At 52.6% G+C, this 12,211-nt stretch overlaps 1 protein-coding gene across 3 annotated transcripts in view; it reads right to left on the bottom strand.

Moving 5' to 3' along the window:
• The window catches only part of ACSF3 (acyl-CoA synthetase family member 3), a 69,175-nt gene that overhangs the window by 43,527 nt on the left and 13,437 nt on the right, over positions 1–12,211 (bottom strand). For all 3 annotated transcript variants that reach the window (XM_063334850.1, XM_063334849.1, XM_063334851.1), the window contains 3 exons: positions 9,676–9,830; positions 9,088–9,233; positions 3,713–3,825 (listed from right to left, as the gene is read on the bottom strand). In XM_063334850.1, the coding sequence (XP_063190920.1) occupies positions 3,713–3,825; positions 9,088–9,233; positions 9,676–9,830 (414 nt within the window). The remainder of the gene's footprint in view (positions 1–3,712; positions 3,826–9,087; positions 9,234–9,675; positions 9,831–12,211) is intronic.

Genomic DNA, 12,211 nt, shown 5'->3' with positions numbered 1-12,211 from the left:
CAGGCCTTTCTTTGACTGGTGGAGCGTGATGAGCACTCGGACTGTCAGATCCTCCTTGTTTTAAATAAATTCCACTGACGTACTCTCTTCTGACATAAATTATTAACCAAGCATGATGCACACAGCGTGCCAGCAGCAGCATGGCAGGGCAGGAACAGGCAGCAGGTGAGGCTTTCCGCCCGCAACCGCAGGTGTGAAGCAGTGAAATTACCCCGTCCCTGGGAGAAGAGGTGTGCCACCACGGCCGCCACCCGCCCGCCAGCGTGGCCACACGATGCAAAGTCACGCTCCATACCCAGGCCATATAAAACCCAAACTCCTGTCACCTCCACGCGTCCGCCTGGGCCAAGACATGCTGAGAGCGGGGACTGTTTTTCATACCTCCCCACGGCCCTTCTGGCAGTCCCAGGGGCAGCGGCTCCGCTCTGCTCCTGGAAATGCTGTGGATGTCCTGGAGGTACCCAGCCGGCCACTGTCTCCTAGGGTGGCCCAAAGCAGATCATAGAATCATAGAATCTTCATGGTTGGAAAGGACCTCTGAGATCATTGAGTCCAACCATACACACACACACACACAAAAAACCCCAAAAAACCAACCAACCAAACAAACAAACCAACAAATCCAAAAAACCCCAAAAAAACCCCCACCAACCTACAATCTCTGCCTTTCAGAGCATGCCCTGAAGTGCCACATCTATACGTTTCTTAAACACCTCTAGGGATGGCGACTCAACCACCTCCCTGGGCAGGCTGTCCCAGTGCCTGACCGCTCTTTCAGTAAAGTAATTCTTCCTAATATCTAACCTAAACCTCCCCTGCCCCAGCTTCAGACCATTTCCTCTGGTCCTGTCATTACTCACCTGGGAGAAGAGACCAGCACCCCCCTCTCTGCACCCTCCTTTCAGGTAGTTGTAGAGGGCAATGAGGTCTCCCCTCAGCCTCCTCTTCTCCAAGCTAAACATGCCCAGCTCCCTCAGCCTCTCCTCATACGACCTGGTCTCCAGACCCCTCACCAGCCTGGTAGCTCTCCTCTGGACACGCTCCAGCGCCTCAATGTCCCTCTTGTACAGAGGGGCCCAGAACTGAACACAGCACTCGAGGTGAGGCCTCACTAGCGCCGAGTACAGAGGCACCATCACTTCCCTACTCCTGCTGGCCACACTATTCCTGATACAAGCCAGAATGCTGTTGGCCTTCTTGGCCACCTGGGCACACTGCTGGCTCATGTTAAGCTGGCCGCCCACCAGCACCCCCAGGTCCTTTTCTGCTGGGCAGCTTTCCAGCCACTCTGCCCCAAGCCTGTAGCCCTGCTTGGGACCATTGCTCTCCCTTCAGATGGGACCATTGCTCTCCCTTCAGCCTGAAGAAACACCCAGTTTAGCTGGGACAAGGAGGGAGGTGGGTGATATGGGGACAGCCTTTCAGAGAGGGACCAACCCATCAGCCAACGCCCAGAGGCAAACTCTACCACCTCCCCACACCCTCCCCGCTTGATGTCTTGAGAATTCACCAGAACAGTCAAAAAAAAAAAAATCCCGAGGGAGAGCTTGATGGAAAGGCAGCCATCAGCAAGCGCCGTGGGGCCAACACCAGCACTGGTGGGAGCTCCTGGTAGCACTGGTATGGACCTCAGCCACCCACGCTGGGGGCTGAAGTGTGTATGTGAGAAACGGCTGGGATAAAAAGGCAATTCCTCTGCCCCAGATACAAACTCAAGCAGCCCGGAGTCAGAGAAAAGAGGAGAGTTGTGTGAGCCTCATCTCTCTGAAGCCCTGGGGGGTGGTGGGATTTCAGCACCAGACACAGGTCATCTGGGCTCCCCGTCTTCTCCGGTCGCTCGATACAACAACCAGAAAAAAGGGGAAGGAGTATTGAGCAGAAAAAAAAAAAACACACATTACTTTTTTTTCCCCTCTCATAATTCAGACCAACAACATCCACATTTCATCCTGGAAGTAGCTGCGCTTTGGGGATTCTTGTGTCTAAGATCTAATTTGTAAAGCGTCTAGGGATCCCTTAGGGTAAAAAAAGCATTATAGGATCATTATTAAAATGGACACGTTATATTTCATGTCTCAGTTCCACACAAGTGGAAAAAAAAGGCCAGGATCTAACTCCAGGATGAGACTACAAAACCGTGAAACCTAGCACCCATCCAGTGGAGTGACAAAAATGGGATGCACCTTCCTACGTGTTGAGTTCTGCACCCAGGTCTCCTGCTCTGCCCGCTGCTCGGCCACGCCACGGCAGTGACACAGAGTGAAGAGTGGCAACCCTTTTTTTAAATAAAAGCCACAATCCCTGGCCAGAGTGGTCCCTCTCAGCTCTCCCCTGGGCTCGTTTTGCACGGCTGGGGTGGGATCCAGCGCTCCGTCATGGCATCGGAACACAGAATGCAACCTGCTGCCGCCTGACCACAACCCACACACGGGGGGCTGCCCGTCGTCCTGCCGGCTCCTCCAGCTGCCAGCACAGATAATCTAGAGAAGAAAAAAAAAAAAAAAAAAAAAAAAAAAAAGGCTTTCTCGAGCCTTTCACCAGTACTTACAGCGGCAGTGTCCCTGGGACACCCTGCCCCAGACCAGAAAGCTCCTTTCAAACCCTTGGCATGCACACGGCTAGATGAGAAGCTATTTCCCCGGAGGAGCGAGCGAAGCTACGTATTTCAGGTTGAATCTCACGCCTGCCTGTCTCCCACCCACCCGGCGCACGCGACTGCTGGCGTAATTTCTCTCGCACACACAGCATCTATCTGCTCAGCCCAGCCTGTACATCACCTGGCTCTTGATCTGTCGGAGGCGGCATGACCTGCACCCACAATGAGGGTGCAAAGGAGATGCGGCAGGAACGCAGACCCCCTTCAGCCGTTTCTGCAGGGAGAGAAAGGGGCTGAGGCAGCTGGACACCCCGGACCTTGGGCTGGGGGCTGCCTCTGCAGCGGGGAACACGTAGCACCCCAACACAGGGGCAGCGCATGGGGAAGGGGCCCAACCACTTCACCATCGAGGATATCCAGCTTCTGAGATACCAGAACTGCTGGCGCAGATATCACTTGGCAGTCGGAGCTCGGCACGGAGCTGGACTTCCATGGAAACCTGGTGAGTTGCCCCCTGCATCATTTCAAAATGAATGCAATCCCCAAGGTCCCCAATTGTCCTTCCAGTTCTCACTGCTAAAACCCTGATCAAACCCAGTGAAATAAACACAGACCCCATTTCTAGATTTTCCAGCACTCATCCTCTCCTCCAGACTATTTAGTGACCGGAGTAGGGCCCGTCTGAATTCCTGTCAATGCCTTGTTCTTACCTTTTGCAGCTGACTTCAACTTTTTTGACCCGGCTTTCAAAAGCCAGACACTGCTTGACCCATCACCTTCCTCTGGGCCACCAACAGCCTCACCAGACACAGCATCATCTCGTTATACCATAGCCCTTATACCACAGCCTTCACCGTCCACCCCCATACAGAGGGGTGTTCTCTCTCACATGTTGTTCTTCTTTGCAGGCAAGGACAACACTTGCGCGGTCCACAAAGTACCATGGCTACAGTAAGCCATAAATGAGTACGAGAAAGAGAAAACTCTAAATAGCATCACTGAGTTCCTGGGAATAACAGCAGAGCACGCCTCAACCCTCGGGGCTTCAAAGAGCTAGGGGGGAGAGAACTTTTCACAAGACAAAATGAAGCAGCAGAGGCCGTGGCTGAGCAGTACCTGCGTGTTGTATTTATCTCCCTGAGCATGGACGGTGTAGGAACGACCACCGTTTTTCACGGTCTCGGTGGCGATGCGCACTTTCACCCCTGGAAGCGGGGTGCCCACAGAACCTGCAACAGAAAACAAGAGTGAAAGAGTGGACAGCCTCTGGGAAACAACGAAATCAAGGATGCAAAAGAGCAGCTGCTCGTCTATCAATGGCATCTGCAGACTGTGCTGGCACTAAAGAACTTCCTAGCAGGGGGTTACCCTTCAGGAAGGCTTCGATCACATCGTATGTCTGCATGCAAATGTCACTGCGGTGCAATACGCTGCTGTTCGCTGAGCAGGCAGTGTTGGAAATGCCTAGGAAAACAAATGTGTCTCCGGCCCTGAACAGTCTCTCTTGGCCAGTCTTTGAAGACATCAGCACAGCTTCGTAGCTCAGTAATGAAGCTGTCTTTTTTTTTTTTTTTTTTTTTTAAAAAAAAAAAAGGCACCACAAAACCTACACAGATGTGAAAAGAAAGAGCACGATGATTACTACAGTGGCTCACTGCTTCTCTACAGCCTGGACCTGACAGAGAAGGCAAAGGCTTAACAGTGTGAGAATTGCAAGGGATTATCTCAGTTTTATGAGACATCAATACACTCTATATAAAACATCACAGGAGAAAAGCAGAGATCAAAACCACAACGTTCTTCCACAGGTTTCAATTTTCAAAGCCAGGGAATCTGACACAGCGTCACGAACAACTGCTATTAAGCTCCAGGATGGTCCTGCGACCCGGAGCTCCCCAACCCGCAGCCTGCGGCACTCCCACCCCTTGGCTTAGTGCACGCTCTTCTTGGTGAGCATCTGCAAGCACAGAAGAAAGGGCAGCTTTGTTCCTGCGACCTCTGGCTGACGGGGGGCTCCAGGCTCAGCAGCAACCAGGAGTGGTGGGCATCTGCTGGCTCGGCAGGTTTCACTCTGCATCTCAATGGCACAGGACGGCGCTCACTGCAAGATGAAGCCCGTGACTTTCATCCCCTGCGAGTGGGGAGAGGGATGTCAGCACAGAGCAGCCTGTGGCTCAGGAGGACCGGACAGGCCTGAGCTTAAATATCAGTAAGCGTACTCTTTATTTTAAGAGATGATCATTTTTTTTCCCCTGGGGAGCTTCCAGTTGGTGATGTTTCCTAGAGCTGCTAGGGTCAGCTCGACATTGGAAAGTCCTTAGAGCAGGGTGTGCAGGACCTGGAGCTCAGCGCTGTCTTCCTCTTGTCATCTGTTCTTCAGATGTTTGGGTTCAAGTGGCATTTTCCCTATCCTGGTCTCATTCTCCTGTTCAAGCCATGGAGATCCGGTATCTGTGACATCATGATTTTGTTTGCTACATTGGTCAGTTGCCATGGAAATTGATATGTCGTCGTAGCCCAGATTTATGGCATCCCTGCAGGATCAGCTAAGAGCAGATGGGCTATGAGGGAGTGAGATTTTATTGCAGCGAAACTACCCGAACAATTAGCAAATCTGGCAAGAAATAAACAGAAAGCGACACGGCAGTTCTATGATGTGTGTCTGTTCAGCTTGAAATTGCCTTCGGCATTCAGGTCAGGCAACACGCGCAGCCAGGCCCTTGTCTTACCATGAGCATCGCTTGGGCTGCTCCCATCTCCCGGCCAGACGCTGCCAGGAGTCAGGGGACTGCAGCAGGGTACGGAGGGAGAAGCGTGTGCCAGGACAAGTCACCAGTAGAAGCGCCCAGAGGTGCCATGTAGAGGTACTTATGTGTTTTAATAGTCTGTTACCTGCCATGGTAGACTCCAGGAGGACTGAAAAAGCGAGTAACAAGTCATGGAAAACACGCTGGGTGTCTGCGCATCAAGCTTGCTTGAAGCCACCCTTTAGACTTCTATGGGAACATTTTCTCCAGTGCGGAAAACGCCTTGTGCGAACAGCCTCCAACCCGCCTGCGAGACGAGGCAAGGGACGACGGGCAGGCACCACAAAGTCAGTCTTGCAAAGCTCGCGGAGGGAGCAGTAACCAGCGCAATGAACTGCCATGGGCTCTCCCAATTTTGCCACCTCTGGAAGCCTTCAAATCGAGATCAAATGGATGCCTTCCTGGAAGATGCTTCCTCCCTGGATGCAAGCTACTGGCCTCAATGCAGAAATATAATGGACTGATCCACGGGCAGCAGGACTAAATGGTTAGTGCCCACTTCTGGTCCCAGTCTTTGAGAATGAAATACCAACCATCAGCACAGTGCTGTCAAACAAACCTGAAGACACAGAGGAGGCAACGTGTTTCCCACACGGTGTTTCAGATCACCATTACAAATCATTTCCTACTTGGATAAAGTAAAACCAACATGTAAAATAAGTCACTCGTGGGGGGTGGTTTCCTTATATTCGGTCTGGAAAAGGCTTTCTGGTATTTAGGAAAAATTACAAACTTGGAAATCAACATCTGTAAAGGCTGGAAACGTTCGTAACATTGATTAGAGCTACACGAACCTGACAGTATTAATAAAATTCGTGTAAAAACAATGACCAGAGCTTCTCAGGTCCATCTGTCGTGTCAAGATACACACCGTGCTGACTCCAACAGGTCAGCAGAAGGCTGAGCCTGTTCCCAAAGGAATGGCACCGGAGGTCCTGGCTTCACCAAGACCACGATCAGGGGTGATCAGAAGGGGGGTCAACACTCAGTACTGGCTTCCTTTTGTGTCCCCAAGCCATAATCCTGAGGGGAAACTGGGGAGAAATCCCTGCTCCTTCCCCTCTCGCTCCCTCCCAGCTCTCTCCAATTTGCAGGCTCCTGAATGTTAAGAAATGCTGGCAACATGCCCACGGTGTCAGCTCAGCCGGCATCAGCCGGGCGGCAGTCAGCAAGGAGTGACATTATTATTCTTTCACCGGTTCTCCTTCCCCTCTGTTTAAAAAAGTTGTCAGCTCTTCCCAGATAAATTTAATTGGCCCTGCGGTCTGTGTCCTTCGGTATCTGGGGACCTCGATGCTGTTATGTGCGGTGGTGTCCTGGGAGAATTGAAACAGGCCAACGATAAGGCACTCAACGATCTCACTGTCAACAATACACGGAGTCCCCGCTGTAGGAGCTATTAGCCGCCTCTGATCTAAACCTCCAATTAAAGTGGTGATTAGGCCCAGTGAGGCATTCTCCGTCCATGAATTATTCATCTCCCTTCACAGTAACAGCACCAGGGGGGATTAGAATGAGAGCTGGTGAAAACAGAGGCATTTTAAGCAGGGTTTTAACCATATACAAGCAAACATTTATCTTTCAAATCTTTCATCTTTTCTTCTTCTGGAAATTAAGGCTGCCCACCCGCCCCTGCCCCTTCAGACCCGTGCCGCGGGTGAAGAGCGGTGCCACGCTGCCAGAGACACCGGCGGTGACACGGGCAGGACAGGCAGGTGCCAAGGACTCGACCCTTCCCCAGCCACGCCAAGTGGGTGGAAGCGGCGAGGGAAGCCCCAGGACCCCTCCTCGAGGCAGGAGCTCATGAAGCAGCAGAGAAGGATGTGTACTGCTTCCAATCCAAGAGAAATCCCCCAGGCAAGCGTGAGGATCCCTGGATTTACCCAAGGGGTTAAGTGCCATGCATGCGGTGCTCTGACTGCTTTGGCCAGCACGTGGGTCTGTGGTCACCACTGCCTAGCATCTCTCCCTGTAACGCCGACGCCGTCTGAGGTCTTTTCTGTGGACACTTCACCCCTCCTCCCGCCCAGCCTCTGTTCCCAGCCCATCGCTGCATTTCTCAGTTGACTCTCTCGCCCTGGGTGCTCCGTGGCGACCTTACATCCCAGCCTCTAATGGGCTACTATATCAAAAGCTCTTTCACAGCTCCAGTAAATTATGCCTCAGCTTCACCCATCTGCTTCCCAACTGACACTTCCCGAAATAAATTAGTCAAGCCTATTCAATTATAGCCTTCTTTCTGCAATGTCTCTCACTGATCCACACCTTTGTAAGATCCTTCTCTCCCCTCTCGGGGCTGCAGCGAGCCCCTGGATGGCGGCTGGAATGACGGCCAGCCGGCCTTTATCCCCAGCCCCTCCGCTGGTAGCTGCACGAGAGGATCTTCCCCAGCTCCCCTGCAGACCCAGGTACAAGACATCTGTCTTGCCCGTGTTGTTTTCAGTCTTCTTTCCTTTCTCCTTTTTTCTCCTGGGAAATTTCTAGAGCCTCCACTCGTTCCCCCTCCCGAAGACGAACGGAAAGCAAATATAACCAGGCCACAGGGACATTCAAACTGCACCGTCACCCTGCGGCGTGGCGATCACGGACAGCTTGAGCTCACGCAGGTGGGAATCTCGTTTCCCTGCCTGCTTCCCTCTCCAGGGTTTCTCGGGGAAGGGAACGTTGGCTGAGCCGGGGTGGGAGAACTACAGTTGCTCTGCAGAAGTGAACTAGAGTTTGTATTCCGAGCTGTTCTCACGTTGAGGAGCCGGTGCTGGGGGAGCCGTGGTTTCTCCTCTCCCTGTGCGATCCCTGCAGGAGCGCGGCTTCTGCATCCCATGGGACTGGGGTGCTGTGGGAAGCCATGACACCCAGGACAGCCCCCCCTGGGTAACTCTGGTCCCCCAGACACGGGAGACCAAGACGATGCATATGGTGCCACGCACGTGCAGACAGCATGTGGGGAGGAGAAGGTGGCACAGTGGTGGGCTGGGTGGCTCGGCAGACAGATGGCCACGTTTTTAACCAAAGGGAGGGCGGGGGCATTTCATATTTTTAATGTTTCAGATCAATTTATTTCTAGGTTACATAAACTACAGATAATGAGAGGAGTCACAAAGTGTAGCTAAGAGAAGTGAGGGAAGACAAGGAGAGAACAGAACCAGAGTGTACAACGAGGTGTGACAATTTCTAATTCCTGAAGAGTCAAGAAACTTGCACTAAAATAAGAGTGAGCAGACATCCTATTTTAAACGCTCAGTGCCGATCGATTGGACACCAACTGCCGCGTGGGGACTCCTGTGTCAAGACCGCACACGAATACAACTTCACAGAGCTGGAGCTGAGGCAGTCCCATCACAGTGCTTCAGCTGAGACTTTGGACATCGTAAAGCGTCGGTATGGACTCTGCCTCCTGGACAGAACCAGCCTGGCCGATCAGGTCAGTGTGCACCACTGCGAGCTCTGCACACACAGCTTTGCCGATCCACCACGGGCAGTGATCCCAGAGAAGCCCACCAGACGCTTCTCACACCCATGCCCCTTTCTGGGCCAATTCCCCTACCAGCATCACTGTTCCTACCACATCCTGCTCCTCAATCACAACAAATGGTGATTAGATGTGTATTCTCCATGATCAGAAAAAACAAGAACACTTCACAGCCAAAAGCCTCCCAACAGCGTGCACCCTCTAGAGACTCCTACCTGGGACACGGACTCCATGCAAGGGGTTAGAAAGCGCCATCCCAATCTCAGTCATCCCATACCTCTCCAGCAACGTGTGCCCAGTGATGCTCTTCCACTTCTCCAGGACGGGCACAGGCAGGGCTGCTGAGCCTGACACCATTAACCTGCACACGGAAACTCCATATAAGAAAGCATCCAACATCACCTTTGCTCCAGGGAATTTGCGGTCTAACACAGGATTACACAAAGCCTGCTCCTACATAAAACCTGAAGACAGAATCCCCAAAAACCTTTTAACTGCTACCAAGAATGTTCCTCACATATAGAAGATTCTTTGTCTGATACGGGTTTTAAGACGGGACAGCCTCCTAAAAGGGGTACTGCAGTACAAGCTGGGGATGCAGGACAAAGTCTTTCGCCTTGTGTTACGTAGGGTGACACAAATAACGAGTGTGCAGACCCCTTTTGGCTTTACCATGCAAGAGTGGCTCATAATTAAATAACGTCACCCCGGTTCTTGTGAAAGAGACACTAAAAACACCCTCGGCGGATCCAGCGTGGGGACAGCCAGCCCCTGCCCAGCGCAGAGGGGCATCGCTCACCTACCTGACGTTCTCCTGGCAAAAGGCACGCACGAAATCCTGGACTTGCGGCTGAGAGAAATGCTTGTCATAATACTCCATCAGCTTGGCATAGATAGTGGGCACTGCCATGAAGACACTGATACGGGGAGCTTCGGAGCTTAGCAACTTCTTCCAAACCTATAAAGGAAGGGAACATACACATATAAAAATACACCCCAACATAAAGCGCAGAGGGAAGCGATCGTCAGCGCTGTCAGTGCCAACTCCTCAGCCCCTTTGAAGAGGTTCACAAGCGAGGGCTCGGCAAACAGTACACGAGGCCGTGAACCCTGCCACTGCTCCTTCGTACGGTGCAAGGGGAAACTGAGGCACAGGAGTGCAACAGGCTCGTCCAGAGCAAAGCCACCCTGGGCTGCTCACGAACAATCAAACCTCTGCTATCTAAGATTTCTGGAAAGTACAAACAACTGGAAGCCTGTTCTGTGCCCCTCATCCACGTCCAGCAAAACAGGTCCCAACCCTCATCATGCCCAAAGCACATTATTCGACTCTCTCATCCCACCAGTGGATCACCTACATGCTTTCACTCTTAATGGGCACAAGATGACGGAAACGGCATTTTTTAGTACCACCATGTTACAGCTAAGGTTTTGCTCCTGAAGATGGAAGCTTGTGGCACAATCAACTAATTCCCTTATCACGTACAGCTCTTCGGAAGCTTCACAAAGCCACCAGCTTTTCAAAGCGTGGGAGCTCTTCTTTGGAACAACACCAAGTCACAGGTAGGAGCCCAGAGACTCAGACTTTTGAGGGAGAAACACTTTTAAGATGGATGGCAGGGTTGGGAAGAGAGGTATCATGCACTTGAATGGGAAGCGAGACTCCACTGCAATGGAAACGGTTATCTTCTGGCGAGCGGGCACGGAGCTCGCATCGGCCACCAGAAACCGCAGGTAGAACATCTGCAGGCTGGAGACAGCAGCGAGCCAGGAGGGCAGCTCCACCAACAGCCCTCGTCCCGAGAGGAACGGTCCCTGTGGGACAGACGTTCTTCAGTCGCAACGCCTGCTAACCTGTGGGAACTACAGATAGGGGCAAATTCCAGGAGCCACCTCTGCTGGTGGGGAATAAAGACCGAGCGAGCCCCGACTGAGCAGCCCCACCTGGGAGCAGTTAGCAAAGGGTAGGAGCCATAAATATTACAATCAATCAGGGCCATTCCTCCCACACCTTGCCACTCTTCCCCCTAGGTAAGCTCTTCCCAAGACAGGAACGATCCAAAGCCATCAATAAATAAAAGGCTACTGTGATGGCCGCCTCTTTCCTTTCGCTCCGATCCCTGCCCCGTTGTTGACAAATGTATTCCCTAACAGCTCCTGACACCGCGCGCCGCCTCTCCCCTCCCTGCCCGCGCACGCTCAGCTGCACACAGGCGCGTGCGACGGCGAGAAAAAGCAGGGATTGATGGAAGGCGAACAAGTGATTCTCCTTCATGCTGTCACTCTGCCCCCTTCCCCTCCGTCCTGCTCGCTCGGGCTCCATTTCATTACTTTCTACTTGGCTGCGTCGGCGCCGCCTCCCCCCCGCGTCTCTCACTCCACTGCTTCAGAACAATCAGCTCCTAAGATAAAAAAAAAAAAAAAAAAAAAAGAAAAACAAACCCCAACACCACCATGTTGGTTGTTATTCTTAATAGAGCAGGGCACGTCCAACAAAGGCACCGTGCCACTGAACAGAAGGGAGCTCACGCTGCCTCCCAGCCCAGGGCCGGCCCTCCCTGGGGCGAGGTGGATGCACAAGGTGGAAACCCCCCAGACACCTCAGGAACTGGGACATGAGTACTCCAAGATCCCCTTGGCACCAGGGAAAACAGAGGAGGAACACGACTTGCCCGAACCGATGGCTGATGTGCCTGGAGAGGGAACGTTGCTCTCCCTTGCAGAAACTCCACCTACCAGCACAATTCCCTAAAACAAGCCGGAATAGGCAAAATCGCATTTAGAAGGATCTAACCCCTACTGTGCTTCTCCCAGCCTCCCTCCCCAAAGATCTTTTTCTCTTCAGCCCCCCAACATCTTTCCCCTTCGAGGCAGCAGGATGGAGAAGGACCTCCCCAAAGCCAGGGGCTGAACGCACAGCCCTGCGCTCCTCAGCCTGCTGCTCCCGAGAGCCATTGCCTTGGGCCGGGAGAGACGCGTGGTGGCAAGCAGGGATCAGGACCGTGCCGGAAGAATTGAAGGGAGACAGATGCTCAGGGTTGTTCAATCTTTGCTGTGTGATTTTTATTTTTTTTTTTTTTTTTTGCCTTCCCAAGTCCAGAGCAGCTGTGGGGAGCGCAGGCAGACTTCCAGCCTGGCCACGCAGCCGAGTTATTTTCACACGGATTTGGATTTGAATATAAAACAAAACCCATCACTCCAAAACACATCAGATCTCTCTTGCACCCCAGAGTCCCCCGTCCTCGCACGCCTGCTCGACTCCTGCCCTAGATAAAATCCTCCCTACCGCCACTCCAGCCACGGGAACGGCTTTGTCTGTGTCAGTCCGACTCGCCCCAG

The sequence above is a fragment of the Chroicocephalus ridibundus genome, chromosome 4, assembly GCF_963924245.1.
Source record: "Chroicocephalus ridibundus chromosome 4, bChrRid1.1, whole genome shotgun sequence".
NCBI classification, from domain to species: Eukaryota; Metazoa; Chordata; class Aves; order Charadriiformes; family Laridae; genus Chroicocephalus; species Chroicocephalus ridibundus.
The sequence above is the reverse complement of the archived record's forward strand: the minus strand, read 5'-3'. Positions and strand labels throughout refer to the sequence as shown.